General features: G+C 41.1%; 1 protein-coding gene and 1 pseudogene across 1 annotated transcript in view; both read left to right on the top strand.

Moving 5' to 3' along the window:
• Positions 1 to 2,889: 2,889 nt before the first annotated feature.
• Positions 2,890 to 3,872, top strand: LOC139461371 (BTB and MATH domain-containing protein 36-like; annotated as a pseudogene).
• A 5,263-nt stretch (positions 3,873 to 9,135) lies between these two features.
• Positions 9,136 to 19,170, top strand: part of LOC139460978 (cilia- and flagella-associated protein 337-like) — a 129,181-nt gene continuing 119,146 nt past the window's right edge. The window contains exons 1-5 of the mRNA XM_071242439.1: positions 9,136 to 9,407; positions 13,590 to 13,668; positions 14,553 to 14,648; positions 15,176 to 15,330; positions 17,539 to 17,608. Coding sequence (XP_071098540.1) covers positions 9,316 to 9,407; positions 13,590 to 13,668; positions 14,553 to 14,648; positions 15,176 to 15,330; positions 17,539 to 17,608 — 492 coding nt within the window. The 5' untranslated portion in view covers positions 9,136 to 9,315. The remainder of the gene's footprint in view (positions 9,408 to 13,589; positions 13,669 to 14,552; positions 14,649 to 15,175; positions 15,331 to 17,538; positions 17,609 to 19,170) is intronic.

Raw genomic sequence — 19,170 nt, 5'->3', positions numbered from 1 at the left:
TTTTTCAAAGAGGTTCCGTTCAGTGCCAGTTAGTTGTTCTGTGATAAGGTTACTAAGTCAACTGGTACTGTGGCTAGGGCCGATAAGTGTGTGTCATCAAGCACTGGTCAGTTCGCACTGGGAGAGGTCAACTGGCACTGTGAGAGCTGGTTAGTGTGTCATCAAGCACTGGTCAGCTCGCACTGGGAGAGGTCAACTGGCACTGTGGCAAGTGCGTGGATCGATGCTCATGACAGTAATCACTGGATTGTCTGGTCGGGGCTTGATTATTTACAGACCGTCGTCATATAGCTGGAATATTGCTGAGTGCGGCGTTAAACAACAAACGAAACAACAAACCAACCCAAATACCAAATAAATCAGGACGCGTGGAAGTGTTGGGTAAATTCTGTCTCACTCCCAAATACCAAATAAATCAGGAAGCTTGGAAGTGCATGGTAAATTCTCTCTCACTCCCAAATACCAAATAAATCAGGAAACTTTGAAGTGTTTGGTAAATTCTGTCTCGGGGTAGATCCGGGGTAGAATAGGTCTTCAGGAACCCATGCTTGCCGTAAAAGGCGACTACGCTTGTCGTAAGAGGCGATTAACGGGATCGGGTGGTCAGGCTCGCGAACTTGGTTGATCCATGGCATCAATCCCAAGTACGTGGATCGATGCTCATGATGTCAATCACTGGATTACAGACCGCCGTCATATAGCTGGAATATTGCCGAGTGCGGCGTTAAACAACAAACCAGCCAACAAACCAACCCAAATACCAAATACATCAGGACACGAGGAAGTACCAGGTAAATTCTGTCTCACTCACAAATACCAAATAAATAAATCAGTATACCTAAAGTCCAAATAAATCAGGAGACATATAATTGTCAAGTAAATTCTGTCACACGCCAAAAGAAATCAGGACACGTTTTAACGACGTCAGGTTCGAACCCACACGACCCTAACCATCCGACCCATTACAGCTTAAGTATTGATATTTCAATCTCAATTTGTAAGAAAGAAAAGCCAAGCGAGTTACCTCCCTTAGGTCTACTTCTCAGAAGTGTCAAATCGAGAGTGAAACAAGGGTTTTGTTCATCGAGTTACCGTGTTAGCTGTGGCCTCGTCACCTGACAATTATTATCACGGTGCAGTAACTACCTGGTAACAATGGCTACTCCTAAACATGCCAAGGATGAAATAAGGTAACAATCAGTATATTTGAAACTGGAAATTGTAAATCGGGAAACTCGAAACAATATCTGCGTAGAATGTAATGTGTGTGCTTGCTATTGCTTCAATTCCCGCATATTTGACAAGACTGACATAAAATAAACCACTGGCATGGAAATGATATACCCCGACAGGCTGACACCCCTCTGTTAACTCCCGGTACCGCAGACATTCGCAACTTACCATCCTGGTAACCACGTTAACAATATAACATATTATCCGGGGCTAGAGTTACTTCCCTTACCCAAGATTTCCCCGACTAGGACCAGCGACAATCCAATAAAAAGACGTTTCTTGGCATTACAAAGCAAATGATAATTTCATAATACAAGTATTTCATATGATGAATTTTTATTTTTATATGACGATTTCTTTAAATACACAATGTAAGTAGTACCTTAATCATATTTACATTATCATAAGTGTGTTTAGTCACAGATCATACAGATCATAATTCATGTTTACACGGCATAACATAATATAAAAAAATAAATGTAGTCATGATCAATACTCAAATCTAAAGAAGACAAATATAATCCGCTCCAGTGTAACCATGGTTACATCTACATCTACATCTTAAATCTACTTTGTACTGTAGTGAGTGAGTATGATTTTACGCCGCTTTTAGCAATATTCCAGCAATATCACGGTGGGGTACACCAGAAATGGGCTTCACACATTGTACCCATGTCGGGAATCGAACCCGGACCTTCGGCGTGATGAGCCAATGCTTTAACCACTAGGCTTCCCGACCGCCCCACTTTGCACTGTAGGAAATACGAGATGACATCAAATAAAATATCCCTTGCCATAGTGGTTCTGTGATGAGCTGTGTTTCAGTAGATTACTCGGACTTACCTTCTTTAAGACCCGTGAAGATTCAGGATGAGAAGGTCTTCAGCAACCCATGCTTGCTGTAAATGGCGACTATGTTTGTCGTAAGAGGCAACAGACGGGATCGGGTGGTCAGGCTCGCTGACATGGTTGATGCATGTCATCATACCCTAATTGCGTGGATCGGTGCTCATGAAGTCAATCACTGGATTGACTGGTCCAGATTGGATTATTTACAGACCGCCGTCATATAGCTGGAACATTGCCGATCGCGGAGTTGAACAATAAACGAACAAACAAACAAACAAACAAAAAACCTTCCTTAACTTATAATTTCTCCAAAATGGTAGCCATAACTTTGAAAGTGAGTGAGTGAGTTGGGTTTAACATTATTCCAGTTATATCGCGGCGTGTCAGCTTAATGTGGGAGGAAAGCCCGAAGTGATGCAGGTCTCCGACGTTTACCACTTCGGTGAAACCCACGAGCACAAGTATGGTGCTGACAAACCTAGAAACATAATCGGGGTGAACCGGGATTCGAACCCACAATCATAGGTTTCTGGCGTGTCAAGGGGACGCAACTCTGCACAGCGAATCGCGGCGCCTTAGACGACTGGGCCACCCGTGCCCCGCTAACTTTGAAAGATAAATAGTGAATTCAGCACACATTCTCATTAGATACCATTTTTACGAAACGAGTGGACTTTCTATGGTATCTGACCAAGCGAAATGTAAAGATGTAACTTACGTTGTTATGACAATGTCAAGAAATGAAACACAAGTGTAAAGAGGAGTATGTATTGTAATGATCTTGTTTTCTCTGATGTAAAGTGACCCATGGACTTGATCTTCTATGCTGGCAGGTCATCTGTGTTTGACGAACCCTCTGACAAGACTGATGTCGCTCTGGTTGTAGAAGGGAGACGTGTTCACGTCATCAAAGGGGCACTTTCAGCAGCATCGGATGTTTTTCACAGGATGTTTAATGGAGACTTTAAAGAAAAGCGGCAAAGTGAAGTCCCTCTACCGGGAAAAACATATGATGACATTGTGGACTTGCTTCTCTGTATTTACCCATCAGAACTCAGGCCTGTCACCCAGGTAACGGTGGACAGACTGCTGGAACTGGCTGACGAGTACCAGATGGATGGCTTGAAGCGGAAGTGTGAGGAGTTTCTGTTAACACTCTGTCGTGACGAATCTACTTTAAAAAGAGAGGTTCTTCACGCTTTATATCTGGCAGATAAGCACAGCATGCCTAAACTCCTGAATGCTGCAATACAAATTGCGAAATCGTTCAGATTTAGAAACCCAGATGGTTATGCGTTTGACATTTATCTTGAGGAGCAACAGGACTTTGTGAATCTTGGGAATGAAACCAAGTTTAAGCTGATGGCTGAAATGATTGACTGCTTTCAATCAGTGTTGTCGGTCTAACAAGTTCAGTTCCTTAAGTGCATTTTGATTCTTAGCAGAAATGATCGATTTTGTTATATTTGTTTTAGGGGTGGGTTTTGGATGTTTCAAGTGTATCACAATATTTCACAGTGCACAAGGACGTATTGTGATACGTATCACAATGTTTTGTATAATTCAAAATTGTGAATTCGGAAGCAATTTGCAACATCAATCAGGAATAGAAGTTTATAAATGGAACAAAACAAGATGCTGGGACATTCAATAATTACGCAAGGATGAACGCTCCGGGATAATGATGACTTGGTGCTACATCATGCCACAGAAAAACTCCAGAATGTGAACTTGCATTTTGGAATTACGGAAACATAATGCAGATACATGTATTTGGCAAGTTAATAACATTAAACACATGATAAAAATCGCTATTTGAAATCATCTGATATTGTGATAGCATCATGCAAAGAATGAGCCTCAATTTACCGATATACCGGTAAAACTGCCCACCCTGTTGTGTTTTGCTTATTCTGAATATAATTTAAAGTCTGTAGTTGCAAAACTGTGAAATCTCATTAAATTTTTTAAAATCTGATTTTTAACTCCAATGATGATGATGATGATGATACTGTTGTGTTTTGCTTATTCTGAATATAATTTAAAGTCTGTAGTTGCAAAACTGTGAAATCTCATTAAATTTTTTAAAATCTGATTTTTTACTCCAATGATGATGATGATGATGATGACGATGACGATGACGATGTCATGTAAATTACATCATTTATTATATGTGCATTATTAACAAGCGACAGGAGATAGAATTTGATCATCTTTTCACAAACACCTGGCATCATCACAATTTGATAGTGATTCAAAAACACATTCATGCTCATTTTGTAGTTAATAAATGACCTTTTAATATTGGTAGAATAAATTGGATAACTAAGATTGTCAGTGGCTGTACCTCGAAGGGGGTTGAAGTAGTGTAAAAGGATTGTCCCCCGGAGATGGTACGTAAGTCCACGTCATTCACAGTATATTTATTACTACCACGTTTTTAATCGCAGAATATATGTTCTTTTAATTCGGCTAAATTGACAATAATCGCCAACCACTGCTGGGGTCCATGCAGGTAGCAAAAGTACTGTAAGTTCCCATGGACCCTAGCATGGTGATCTACTTTCAGTTTTTATATTGTGTTGCAAAATGATAATATATTTTTACATGCTCTCTTACTCGTTTTATGTAAATCTGTGATATTCTAGTTATTATACTGCCCTTCGTCGGCAGAATTTTATACAGTTTTGTATCATCACGATATGGCTAAAATATTGTCGATGTGACGTTAAACTTTAACTCACTCACTCACTCACCATTATACAGTCGGAACTGTTTCTGGCAGGGATTTCTCATGAATATAGGTGCAGATGAGGTCATCATCATCATCATCATCATCATCATCATCAATCTTCCCTTGTAGAGGTGATGTGAGCTGAGGTGAAATTGTGTATAACGTCGCGTCCAAGATTATTGCACTTATATAGCGACGTGCATGTACGTGTGTGTGTGTTTGTGTGGCTGCTGGTACTAGTCCGGACTGATGCTGATTTATAGTGCTGGCTCACTGAGATACCATGCGGCAGTTTAACATAAATACCCCACTCAGACACAGTATACTGACTCCGAGCCGACCAGTCCTTGTTAAAGCCCCTCAATGTCGAGCGCCAGACAGGGTAACAACAAGTACCATCCTTTAACGTCTTTTGGTATGACGCGGCCGGGGATAGAACCCCGGACCTTCAGCTCTCCAGGCGGACGCTCTACCATTAGACCACGGAGGCGGTCAACGAAAAACAGACGAACGCAAAGTGTGAGGGGATAAATGATAATTATAGTAATGGGAGCAACGACGTGAAGCATTCACTGGCCAAAAACCTCGTAGCACTTTCGGGGCGGTCGGGTAGCCTTGTGGTTAAAGCACTGGCTCGTCACGCCGAAAACCCGGGTTCGATTCCCGACATGGGTACAATGTGTGAAGCCCATTTCTGGTGTCCCCCGCCGTGATATTGCTGGAATATTGCTAAAAGCGGCGTGAAACCATACTCACTCACTCACTCGTAGTACTTTCGGAAAAGGTGTTTTAATCAGTTTCTCGAAATGGTCCAAGGATGGTGCCAGTTTGATTTCTAGCGGGAGTTTCTTCCAGAGAAGTTCTGGCCAAAGAGTTCAGATTCCTTCTGGGGTCAGTTAGTAGATGTTTGTTTGTTTTGTTTGTTTGTTTGTTTGTTTGTTTGTTTGTTGTTTAACGCCGCACTCAGCAATATTCCAGCTATATGACGGCGGTCTGTAAATAATCGAGTCTAGACCAGACAATCCAGTGATTATTATCATGAGCATCAAGTCAGCGAGCCTGACCACCCGATCCTGTTAGTCGCCTTTTACGACAAGCATAGTCACCTTTTACGGCAAGCATGGGTTGCTGAAGACCTATTCTACCCCGGAATCTTCACGGGTCAGTAGATGTTTGTCAGCAGATCGTAAGGCTCTCGGTGGAGAGTGCTTGCTTGTGAGTCCGTTAGGTAATCTGGGCACATATGGGGTAACACTGAACCGCAAGAGTTAAGATCCTATGTTCAGTTTCGATATGATACCTTTCTGTGTGAAGATCTGACGAAACATCCAGTGGTCATCCACAGGTCACTTCTGGTGAACCATGAGTGACCTTTGACCGCCAAATCAAAATGAAGGATGCGTGGTTTCTTGAGCCAATCAGATGTCAGTTTTCTAACACAGCTCAGATTTATGTCATTTATTAACAAAAGGAAACCCACACAGAACACAAATTGTATATCCCTTCTATGGATCTCCCGTTCGGGTGTAGAGTTGGGTGTTTGGTGGCGCTCAGAAACGACATTGTGTGTAAAATGTCCACATCAGTTATAGCAGTAATAGCGCGGTCTTATTTATTTACATTCAATTCCCTCCTTGGAGTTATGTACAAGCAGTCTGGTCAAGAGTGAGTGAGTGAATGAGTGAGTGTGGTTTTACGCCGCTTTTAGCAATATTCCAGCAATATCACGGCGGGCTGATGAAGAGCAAGTGATGTGGACAGATTCAGTATGTATTACACAAATACCTGTGACAATTTAACAATTATCTGTGACAATTATCTGTGACAATTACAGAATCACTTGTAACAATGACACAATCACTTGTGACAATTTCACAATCACCTGTGGCAAATACACAATCATCTGTGACAATCACAGAATCACTTGTGACAATCACAGAATCACTTGTGACAATCACAGAATCACTTGTGACAATTACAGATTCGCTAATGCCTAGACACAATAACTTGTGACAATCACAGAATCACCCGTGACAATTACACAATCACTTGTGACAATTACAGGATCGCTAGTGACAATGACACAATAACTTGTGACAATCACAGAATCACTTGTGACAATGACACAATCACTTGTGACAGTTACAGAATCACTTGTGACAATGACACAATCACTGATGACAATAACACAATCACTTGTGACAGTTACAGAATCACTTATGACAATAACACAATCACTGATGACAATGACACAATCACTTGTGACAGTTACAGAATCACTTGTGACAATAACACAATCACTTGTGACAATTACAGAATCAACCGTGGCAATTACAATAAAAAGGAGAATTACACAATCACATGTGATAATTACAAAGTCAGCTGGCGACAGTTATATAATCACATGTGGCAATGACAAAATCATCTGGTATCAATGGCACAATCAGACAATTAGACAAATACTCTAGTGACAATTATACAATAATTTGGTGACAATTACACACCCATCTGGTGATACCTAAACATTCACCTGTGGCAATTATACAAAGCGGGGGATTTTACGTACGCTTTGTGTACCAAAGAGCATTTCCACTTCACTGCACCCCAATCTATGCAACAAGTATAAACCTGAAGATCCGGGATAGAATAGGTCTTCAGCAACCCATGCTTGCCGTAAAAGGCGACTATGCTTGTCGTAAGAGGCGACTAACGGGATCGGGTTGTCAGGCTTGCTGACTTGGTTGATGCATGTCATCATATCCCAACTGCAACCCATGATTGCCGTAAAAGGTGACTATGCTTGTCGTTAAAGGCGACTAACGGGATCGGGTGGTCAGGCTCGCTGACTTGGTTGATGCATGTCATCGATCCCAATTGCGTGGATCGATGCTCGTGATATCAATCACTGGATTGTCTGGTCCAGACTCGATTATTTACAGACCGCCGTCATATAGCTGGAATATTACTGAGTGCGGCGTTAAACAACCAACCAACCAACCAACCAACCAATTGCATGGATGATGATCATGATGTCAATCACTGGATTGTCTGGTCCAGACTCGATTATTTTTCAGACCGCCGTCATATAGCTGGGATATTGCTGAGTGCGGCGTTAAACAACAAACAAACAAACAAAGTATAAACTCTACTTCAAACTACGAAAGCATACGAGGGCAATAATCTCTCCATAGTTTTATAAAGCGAATATGTATATTTTCAATGATATTAGGGAAAAGGGTTCTCCATAATTAATACACTTCCAGAAAGAAGAATGATACATTTTATGAAGTTTTCAAAGGTTATATGTAGTTTGATTTAAAAAACATGGCACTGAATGTCAGCATTTAGCAAAACGGTTGAATAGATTTAAGTTCTCCAAGTTTGAGAGTTACACACTATTTTAATTTATGGTCCTTTAGTTTTCTTACAGTTGTAAATTTAGTTACTTTTGAATTGGTTAATTGGCGAATTAGAGTTCAAATTTGATTGATCTTTTCAATTAGATTGATTATTTCTAATTATTTCAAAATTTGTTTATTTAAAATGTTGTTTCAAATTTTCATGTTCAATTAATTTATTCTATTTGATTAATAATCTTATATCAGAGACCATACATATCATCAAGATATTTAATCTCATTAAAATCAGATCTTAGTTCTAGCTACCGCTAAACAAATGTTTAGCTGCAGCGCGAACTAAGATCTGATTTTAATGAGATTGATAGATATTCTGCGTGTCGATCATTTATTTGTATACTTATAATATATCACAGACTGCAGTTACAGGCGCTACATCTTTGTCAACACACATTTCATATTTTTGTTTATAAGTTTCTTACAATGATTTTTTTTGTTTTTACCAAATTTATCAGATCGTTTTGGACGTATAATACCTTATCAGCGTTATTCTGTTATTTTCAAGATATGAATTATTTAATTTATGTTCAGCGTATTCAGCTATTTGTGTAAATTGTCGGTACCTAACTGATTATCATTGGAATACTGGTTACGATACGATAAATAAATCCACATTCGGCATAAAAACAGAGCCTCTCACTCACGAAAGCGCAACTTCGGGCACCTGTTTACACAAGACGCAACTACTTACAGTTTATTCACCAGCATTTACCTAAACTGTTTTTTTCCTTACATATTATACGTTGCAAATAAAAAAATAAATTGTATCCTCAATACGTTGTTTTAATAACTAATATTACAACATAAATAACGCGAGATTATAGAATATTGTGTAATTATTTGAAATTAATTAACAGCAGTTGTGCCACAAACAGTATTCGGTGCACCTGGCAACACGGAAGATTTACAAATGGCGACGGCCGCTATTCAATCATTGAAAGAACGGGAACACTGACAGTGTAAACAAACCAACATGTGACATGCCCTGTGCGATTGATACGAGGTAGATACCATCTCGAGATACTTAGATGACATAGAAGACGGGCGTCCAGGTGGGAGAATATCTAGCCGTACATCGGGAAGATGAGTGAAACGGCCAGAATGTCGACCAACTCAAGTCCGACACGGTCAACTAAAGACATGGACTCAAGCAAGAGCCCGGAGAGACAGGAAAGGTAGGTGGAAGCGTAATAACAGTTATGATGACGCTTTGCATTTGTTTCATTCAATCGACAGATGTCTTTGCGCATAAATAAAGTGTTGTTTCATTGTACCACAGGACCATGTAACTAATAATAATAACAAAAAAACTCGCAGACGAGGCCAAGAGCCTTTGGCCTCCACTGCGATTTTTTTGCGAGTTTTGATATTGTTATTATTAGTTACATGGTCCTGTGATTGTACATGCCAACATGGGCCTATTGCAACATACTTTTTCTATGACCATGTTAATAAATGGACGTTACAGGGAATGCCACTTCCAAAATGTGTAGGCCTACTTGTTAGGGGACGTGTCACTATTCCTCACTTATATTTTTCCTAAAAATATTTATGTTTGTAAGAATATTTATTAAAGTAGAATCTAAATAGTCTTTATGATTTTGGCTCAGTAAATTCTCTTGTCATCGGCAGAATACCCGAAGCAGTTAAGTTGGTTGTCATCACACACATTAATTCTACATGCCAGTTCGTTCACCCTGCCATAGCTTTTGGGTTCTGTGTAACAAAACAATCTATTTGTTTTAAATTCATATCTGCATCCAAAAAGATTGAAAATGATGTAGGGATGAATAAATCCAGGTTAGGTTGTGAAATATTCACATTTCAGTTATACCTGATGAAATATTTGAAATGACTACAGTTGGTTTGTTGTTTAACGCCGCACTCAGCAATATTCCAGCTATATGATGGCGAGCTGTGAATAATCGAGTCTGGACCAGACAAATCCCGTGATTGACATCAGGAGCATCGATCCACGGATTTGGGATACCATGACATGCATCAACCAAGTCAGCGAGCCTGACCACTCGATCCCGTTAGTTGCCTTTTACGACAAACATATCCACGCACACTGACCAACTTCTTGAACAATCTTCAAGAAATCGTTATGAGTGCCCACTACAAAGATAGAAAATGTACATGACGACCTGTCAGTGTTTGCTTTAATAACTAAATACAACACCAAACACTAATTGGTAGTAGTGAAAATTAGTGGTGAAAACTAGGGCTGCAACGAATACACTATGAGGCGAATACGATTCATATCTCAAATATAGGGTAACGAATACGAATATTAATTAACAATTACCATAACAAGTCAGCAGTTTATGTATTATTTATTATATTCAGAGAAACAATAACAACATAATTTATTTGACATGGTTTGTTAATTATTAATAAATTATACATTTATATACTGCACTTATCCAGGTACTAGTATCTGCTCAAATGCGACAATGACCAGTGAAAACAATACTATCAAATTAAATATTATGAGAGTGTTGTCATTGAAATAATCTATGCATATAATATGTCGTTATGGATATTTTTAGGTACAGGGTATGTAAATATATATGATAGCATATTCATCAATATTCGATTCTAGTGGCTATGTATAATTAATTCAATTCATGAATGGTTACGGTTCGATTCACCTAATACGCGAGTGAATCATAACAGCCCTAGTGAAAACGTAAGTTTTTTCATCCATTGTGCCATACTTGACGCTGCCAAATGTAAATCATCAGTTTGCCACATATTTGGTCATCCTGTCTATGAAAAAAAATTAGCCTCATCTCGGATCACGAGGAACCATTGTGATACGTATCGTATCGTACATTTGGTGTATCGTCCAAGCCCAAGTTTGATTTTACTGATTTTGTTACAGAAAATGGGCACATAAATGCCTTGTGAGATTTTATTGAAAAATGTTTAAGCTACATTTACATTTCAACTAAGTTGTGACTAACGGGATCGGGTGGTCAGGCTTGCTGACTTGGTTGAAGCATGCCATCAATCCCTATTGCATGGATTGATGCTCGTGATATCAATCACTGGATTGTCTGGTCCAGACTCAATTATTTACAGACTGCTGTCATACAGCTGGAATATTGCTGAGTGTGGCGTTAACCAACCAACCAACCAACCAACCAACCTATGGAGTCCGACAGGGTTGTATGTTAAGCCCTTTGTTATTTATATTCATTATAAACCAACTTGCTATAGATTTAGATAATAGTGTATACGGAAGGTATTTTTGTGAATGATATTATTGATGAAATCAATTGTTGCTTTTTGCGAATGACATTGTCTTAGGAGCTTACTCTGTAATTAAGTTACAGAGAAAATTAGATAAATGGGGAATCTTTTTGTGATACTTGGTTTCTGGAAGTCAATATGGACAGAGCTCCAGATAAGCTGCGTAACTGCGTAAAATACGCATCAGAAATGCAGAAATACACAGTAAAATATAATCCAAGCGTATCAAATACGCAACGAACATTACAGATACGCTACAAAAATAAAACTTGTGCGTATCATCAAAATATTGTGAAGTAACCCTGCGTATTCGATTAGCAAATCAGCAACCTATTTTGAAAAAAACGGGCATTCCCTCAACCTTGCCAAACTCCACGATGACAGTTACATCATGATCATTTGCCATCACACTTTCTTGTGGAAGTATCCTGGTATTTTTGAGTCCTATAAAGCTCTCGAACCCACACGACACCAGTTTGCAGGGACTAAATGAATAGTGTTTTAAAATATTTAACTTAAATACCCACATGTGTAAAAACTAGTGGGTAACAGAAATTTGAATACGCAGACAGAATTACTGATACCCAATGATTTTAAAATGCATGGGTAAAATACCCACAGCACCAAAAGCTTATCTGGAGCTCTGATGGATAAATCAAATATAATTGTATTCCGAAATGGTGGTGTTATTAAACGAATTGAAAATTGGTACAATAAAATACAGAAATGAAAATAGTAACGTATTATAAATACTTGGGCATTGTCTTTTCATCACATCTTCTGTGGTCAAAGGCCTGTAAAACTCTAGCGATACCAACCAACCACTACCGCTCAATCTTTGTGATCAGATTTAATTCTGTGTATGGCATTAGTAAGCCCCCACCCTTAGCCGTTTGTAATGGTGAATACGGTATATGGAATTCAAAGAACATATTATATTAGAATTTATCTCAGAATTCATGGTGGACATCAGCAGCCAAGTATCTTTCCAGATAATGTAAAAATATGTTAACATGTGTGATGTTTTGAAGGATATTTTACTTGATACCTCAAGAGACTTATGTACAATCAAGGCTGTTATATAAATTAAGCCTGTCTCAGCTCTACGACTGGCATGAGTCAGTGGTAACATAGGGAGTTACGATCGTCTTTGCACCAATATTGGCTTGTAGAATGGGGCCCAGAGCTCTATTATAAAGGCTCTTTCAGCCCTACGACTGACGTAAGTCAGTGGTAACGAAGGAAAGATATGATTGTCTTAGCGCTAAGATTGCTTTGTGGAACAGGGTCCAGAGCTGTTTAAGAAAGGCTGTCTCAGCTCTATGGCTGTCGTAAGAAAGGCTGTCTCAGCTCCATGGCTGTCGTAAGTCAGTGGTAACGTAGGAACGATATGATTGTCTTAGCGCTAAGATTGCTTTGTGGAACAGGGTCCAGAGCTGTTTAAGAAAGGCTGTCTCAGCTCTATGGCTGTCGTAAGAAAGGCTGTCTCAGCTCCATGGCTGTCGTAAGTCAGTGGTAACGTAGGAACGATATGATTGTCTTAGCGCTAAGATTGCTTTGTGGAACAGGGTCCAGAGCTGTTTAAGAAAGGCTGTCTCAGCTCTATGGCTGTCGTAAGAAAGGCTGTCTCAGCTCCATGGCTGTCGTAAGTCAGTGGTAACGTAGGAACGATATGATTGTCTTAGCGCTAAGATTGCTTTGTGGAACAGGGTCCAGAGCTGTTTAAGAAAGGCTGTCTCAGCTCTATGGCTGTCGTAAGTCAGTGGTAACGTAGGAAAGATATGATCGTCTTATCGCTAAGATTGCTTTGTGGAACAGGGTCCAGAGCTGTTTTAGAAAGGCTGTCTCAGCTCTATGGCTGTCGTAAGTCAGTGGAAACGTAGGAACGATATGATTGTCTTAGCGCTAAGATTGCTTTGTGGAACAGGGTCCAGAGCTGTTTTAGAAAGGCTGTCTCAGCTCTATGTCTGTCGTAAGTCAGTGGTAACGTAGGAATGATATGATTGTCTTAGCGCTAAGATTGCTTTGTGGAATGTGACTCTATAACTTGACAGTTGTTCTTTGTCCTCAAAGTGATGTGTGTGTTGCTATGGTTACAGGAAGGTGATACCCCAGGATCAGAAGCTGGAGAACAGGCTGAACATGAAGGACTTGGAGCGTCTCCAGGGAAACTTCATGGTAGACCATCTTCATCTCAATACACAACAGTAACAAGATGCTAATAAGACTGACTTGTTGTCAGTGTTTCATATAAAAAAAGGGGGGTCTAAGGTGCCGCGATTCGCTGTGCAGAGTTGCGTCCCTTGGGCACGTCAGAAACCTATGATCGTGGGTTTGAATCCCGGTTTGCCCCGATTTTGTTTCTAGGTTGTCAGCACCATACCCATGCTCGTGGGTTTCACCGAAGTGGTAAACGTCTGAGGCCTGCATCACTTCGGGCTCTCCTCCCACATTAAGCTGACACGCCGTGATATAACTGGAATACTGTTAAAAGCGACGTTAAACCCAACTCACGCACTCACTCATTTAAAATATGTACATTATAAGTTGTAGCAGGATCACGAGGGATACACAGTGTTTAATATGAGCCAGAGATGATTGGTATAAGACCTAACGAGGGACACATGTTTTGATATGACCTTACAAAAGAATACAACAAATTCAAAATTGATAGAAAACAGATATTCGATTGAGCTGAGATTAACTTGCTCTATATCACGTGACTTCCATTGTGTCGGGAAATGCGGCCATCTTTTTGCTTCAAAACGGAGCATAAGGGATTTATTCTGTCAGAAATCAACATGCAGCCTGACTTGCTCATGGCGGGGTATAAGGGATTTATTCACCCTCTAAACAATTTATTTCCCTCCAAGACGAGATACATATTATTTTATCACATGGACCAAACAGATCTCATCATTCTGACATGGAGGTGAGATAATAATAAGAATACTACCGGCATATGGATTTGATACAATATTTGGTATAAAGTAGGTCTTGTATATCTGCATAACGAATGAAAGGACATGGTTATGGTGAATATAATGTTGTGTTGTCTGCAGATGGAGGGCGAGGGTTACGACAACCGTCTCAGTCTCAACAAGGCCCAGTTCTGTGAGGCTCTGTCTCTCCTGCTGAGGAAGGGGTCGAGAGAAGAGGTAAGTGTCTCTCTGTATCACTCTCGAGCTGATTAAGGGTCTCTCTCTATCTCTGCCTGCCTGCCTCCCTCCCTCCCTGCCTCCCTCCCTCCCTGAGTGATGCCCATTTCTGATGTCCCCGGCTGTACTATTGCTGAAATATTGCTAAAATCAGCATAGAACCCAATAGACTCACTGCTATGACCGACCCAAGAAGATCCGGGGTAGAATAGGTCTTCAGCAACCCATGCTTGCTGTAAACGGCGACTACGCTTGTCGTAAGATCAATCAATGATGTCAATCACTGGATTGTCAAGTCTAGACTCAATTATATACAGACCGCCGCCATGTAGCTGGAATATTGATGAGTGCAGCATTAAACAACAACAAAAAACAAAAAAAACCTGCTCTGACCCTAGCTGGATTTCCTTTGTAACAAGTGACCCGTCCACCAACCACTAGCAGATTGGAGTTACAACTCTGGGATGTTGAGTAGTTGTAATTCATCTCTACAGAGCTGTCAAGTGTGTGATGTCTGTGTGTTTCAGTATGCGGAACTGTTTGACAAGATCGACGTGACACGGGAGGGGACGGTGGACTGGGACAAGTTCGCCTCTCACATGCTGCTGGAGTTCTACGAGCGCGACGACCGCGTCAAGTCCACGCAGGTGCCCCAGTGGAGGGATCTCAAGTCTCTGCCCAGGTAAAGCCGGGGTGCTAGGAACAGGGTTAGAAATAGCTGCCCCAGTGGAGGGATCTCAAGTCTCTTCCCAGGTAAGCCCAGGTGCTAGGAATAGGGTTAGAAATAGCTGCCCCAGTGGAGGGATCTCAAGTCTCTTCCCAGGTAAAGCGCAGGTGCTAGGAACAGGGTTAGAAATAGCTGCCCCAGTGGAGGGATCTCAAGTCTCTTCCCAGGTAAAGCGCAGGTGCTAGGAACAGGGTTAGAAATAGCTGCCCCAGTGGAGGGATCTCAAGTCTCTGCCCAGGTAAAGCCGGGGTGTTAGGAACAGGGTAAGAAATAGCTGCCCCAGTGGAGGGATCTCAAGTCTCTGCCCAGGTAAAGTCCAGGTGCTAGGAACAGGGTTAGAAATAGCTGCCCCAGTGGAGGGATCTCAAGTCTCTTCCCAGGTAAAGCCGGGGTGCTAGGAACAGGGTTAGAAATAGCTGCCCCAGTGGAGGGATCTCAAGTCTCTGCCCAGGTAAAGCGCAGGTGCTAGGAACAGGGTTAGAAATAGCTGCCCCGGTGGAGGGATCTCAAGTCTCTGCCCAGGTAAAGTCCAGGTGCTAGGAACAGGGTTAGAAATAGCTGCCCCAGTGGAGGGATCTCAAGTCTCTTCCCAGGTAAAGCCGGGGTGCTAGGAACAGGGTTAGAAATAGCTGCCCCAGTGGAGGGATCTCAAGTCTCTTCCCAGGTAAAGCGCAGGTGCTAGGAACAGGGTTAGAAATAGCTGCCCCGGTGGAGGGATCTCAAGTCTCTGCCCAGGTAAAGCCGGGGTGCTAGGAACAGGGTTAGAAATAGCTGCCCCAGTGGAGGGATCTCAAGTCTCTGCCCAGGTAAAGTCCAGGTGCTAGGAACAGGGTTAGAAATAGCTGCTCCCATTAAGGCCGTAATGAAATTATTGTTACCTTCACAGCCACTTTTTTTCCAAAGTAGGAGGGATGCTTTTTATTCCTTTTTATCCCACGTCCAACAAAGTTGGCGGGGGATATAGAAACGGGCTTCGTCTGTCCGTCATGTTTCGTTTCCGGAGCTAAACTCATAAACCGTTCAATATCTTGGATGGACAATGCAAGATTGACTTAGGTTTTGTGAAGGTAGGGTTCGTTTCCAGAGCATAAACCAGAAACCGTTCGATGTTTTTTCATCAAACTTTGCAGGTCTGTCAGGTCCATGCTGAACTGGTGCCTTTTGCTATTTAGAAATTTTAGAATTTTTTTTTTTTTAGGTTTCCATGGCAGCAAGATGGACTCAGGTTCCAAACTCTTCTTTTTTTTGCCATTTCCATAACAAATTCCACCTCGGTTAAAAAAGGTTAGGGTTTGTTTAGATTTATTTATGTCATAAATTCTGCACTGGGCGGGGGATATAGCCACGTTTGTGGCAAACTCTTGTCAAAATAGCGAGCACGCACTGAGAGTTGCTTGTAGACCAGTTTACAGCTGTAGTTGTGAGTTGGACAGGGATGATAATCTAGCAAATCAATTTTTATCGCCTAACCAAATGCCAATGACTTTTGATATGGCCCGACTGTTTAGTTGAAAATGTTTATTTCTACGAAACAGTTAAGGTGCTATTTAATGTCAAAGTCTGTTGCCATTGTAGTTATATTTCTTAGTTTATCGGAAATCCACACAAAGAAGTACCGTATTCAACGTCATAAGTGCCCAGGGCGCTCTCAAAATTAGAAAGAGGGGGCACTTATTAGAATAATATTTTGAGTTGAAAGATGGTAAATTTTGTGGTTTATGCTAACAGCCTGAAATGTTTACATACGACAGATATGTTTCAAGAATTGAATTGCCCATAATTAAGGGTGATATAACACACGAGTGCGTATTATACACGAATAAATAAGTCTTGTGTACATTGATTAATCGGAAGGGGTGCTAATTGTGATTGTTCACTTGCCAATATATTAGCAAATATCGCCATGGCCGCTTATTAGAGTGGGGCGCTTATTATGTCCAATACGGTATAGTATTAACCCTGTGTGGAGTCAGGGTTAGAATTTTAGTTATAAAAGGGTTCTCTCGTCATGTGGAAGACTCTGGTTCGATTCCCACATGGGTACAATGTTGGAAGCCCATTTGTGGTGTCCCCCGATGGGATATTTGTGGAATATTGCTAACAGCGTGTAAAACGCAACTCCCTCTCTTATAAATGTATTGACCTCTGTGTTTTCTTCTGCAGCCCTCACAAGGACGTGATACAGCGAGTTGCATACTTCAAGAACACCCACAGATACATCGCCATCAGCAAGGTAGGGATGGAGCTTCCGCACCGGCACGCGGAGTCAGTCACACTCCGGCACAGTGCTGCCTCAGCATAACACCACCGCCACAGGCTAATTTGCATATCACGTGACCAGACTTTTCCCTTGTTTGTAAACAAACACGCTTTTTCAGAAATCAGTATAGAACGGACTAAAGCAAGTATTTGGGGCGATTTACATGTTGCTTTGCATAATTATATAGATATGCTACTACAACTGCGACAGTGAGTTGCATGACAATATATACTACTCAAAAGAAGTTAAGGATCACCTGATTCTTTCATATTACTATAGTTAATCTCTTATGTCATGACAGATTAACTTTACCATTATGAAAGAATCGGGTGATCCTTAACTTCTTTTGAGTAGTATATATTTAAACATCAAAGTGACCGTATCGCTAGCTCTCCGTTGAGCTTCGATGACAGCACGTGGAGCCGTACAACCAATGTAAACAAAGGAAATAGATTTTCACGTTTTAGGATACTTTCTTAATGAGCCGTAACCATTCTTTGACATTTGTTTATCACAATGTGAAAGCTTGTAAAAAATTAAATGGACGAAAAGCACACGCAATATCTTGAATGGACTGTGTAGGATGTGCCGGCCGCATGGAACTCTGGGTAGGAGAAGGGGAATCAGTCTGTATCACCAGGGGACCCTAGGATATCGTCCTAGAGCCTTGTACCATGAGTCGTTTATTTCTTATATAAGATATCAACATCTTTAAGGAAAAAATAAAATTAACAATCTTTAGCAGTAGACAGCTTAGAATAAAATCCAACCTCGGCAATGTCGGACAATTTCATTTACCTGTAACCTGTGGGGATCGCTAGCCATTTATGACGGTTGTGAGAGGTGACCATCGTTGCTGGGTGACGCTCGGTGTCATCGCAACGTAACAGCGTGGATTGTTGCGTACAATATCAGTCATTGGATTGTCTGGTCTGGACTCGATTATTTACGGGTCGCTGTCAAAAAGCTGGAGTATTGCTGAATCTGGCCTCAAATGTCAAACAAACAGACAAACGTTAACTAACCTTATTCTTGTCACATAGGGGATTAAAACAATTAAAATCAGGTGGGGATCACCATTTCACCTCACAGAAGATGTAAAGGTTTATGAGGGATGGGTATTTTCAGGTTAGTGGGTTTGTTGTAAAAAGCAAATGTCACAGGATAAAAAATAGCCTCCTGATGTTGCTGGAATCAGTGTCTGAAATAACTGCCTGTCCGCCTGCCCATGGCTGGTAACTTTTCTCTCAGGCTGAATGAAATTTTCCCTCACCTGCACGACTGTCTGACAGATACTTTTGAGACGACTTACATATTCAGTTTTGTCATATAAGGCCCCGCGATTCGTTGTGCAGAGTTGCGTCCCTTTGGCATGCTAGAAACCTATGATTGTGGGTTCGAATCCCGGTTCGCCCTGATTATGCTTTTAGGTTTGTCAGCACCATTCCCGTGCTCGTGGGTTTCACCGAAGTGGTAAACGTTTGAGACCTGCATCACTTCGGGCTTTCCTACCACATTGAGCTGACACGCCGTGA

This window comes from Haliotis cracherodii, unplaced genomic scaffold, assembly GCF_022045235.1.
Source record: "Haliotis cracherodii isolate W230 unplaced genomic scaffold, xgHalCrac1.p SCAF_14, whole genome shotgun sequence".
NCBI classification, from domain to species: domain Eukaryota; kingdom Metazoa; phylum Mollusca; class Gastropoda; order Lepetellida; family Haliotidae; genus Haliotis; species Haliotis cracherodii.
The sequence above is the reverse complement of the archived record's forward strand: the minus strand, read 5'-3'. Positions and strand labels throughout refer to the sequence as shown.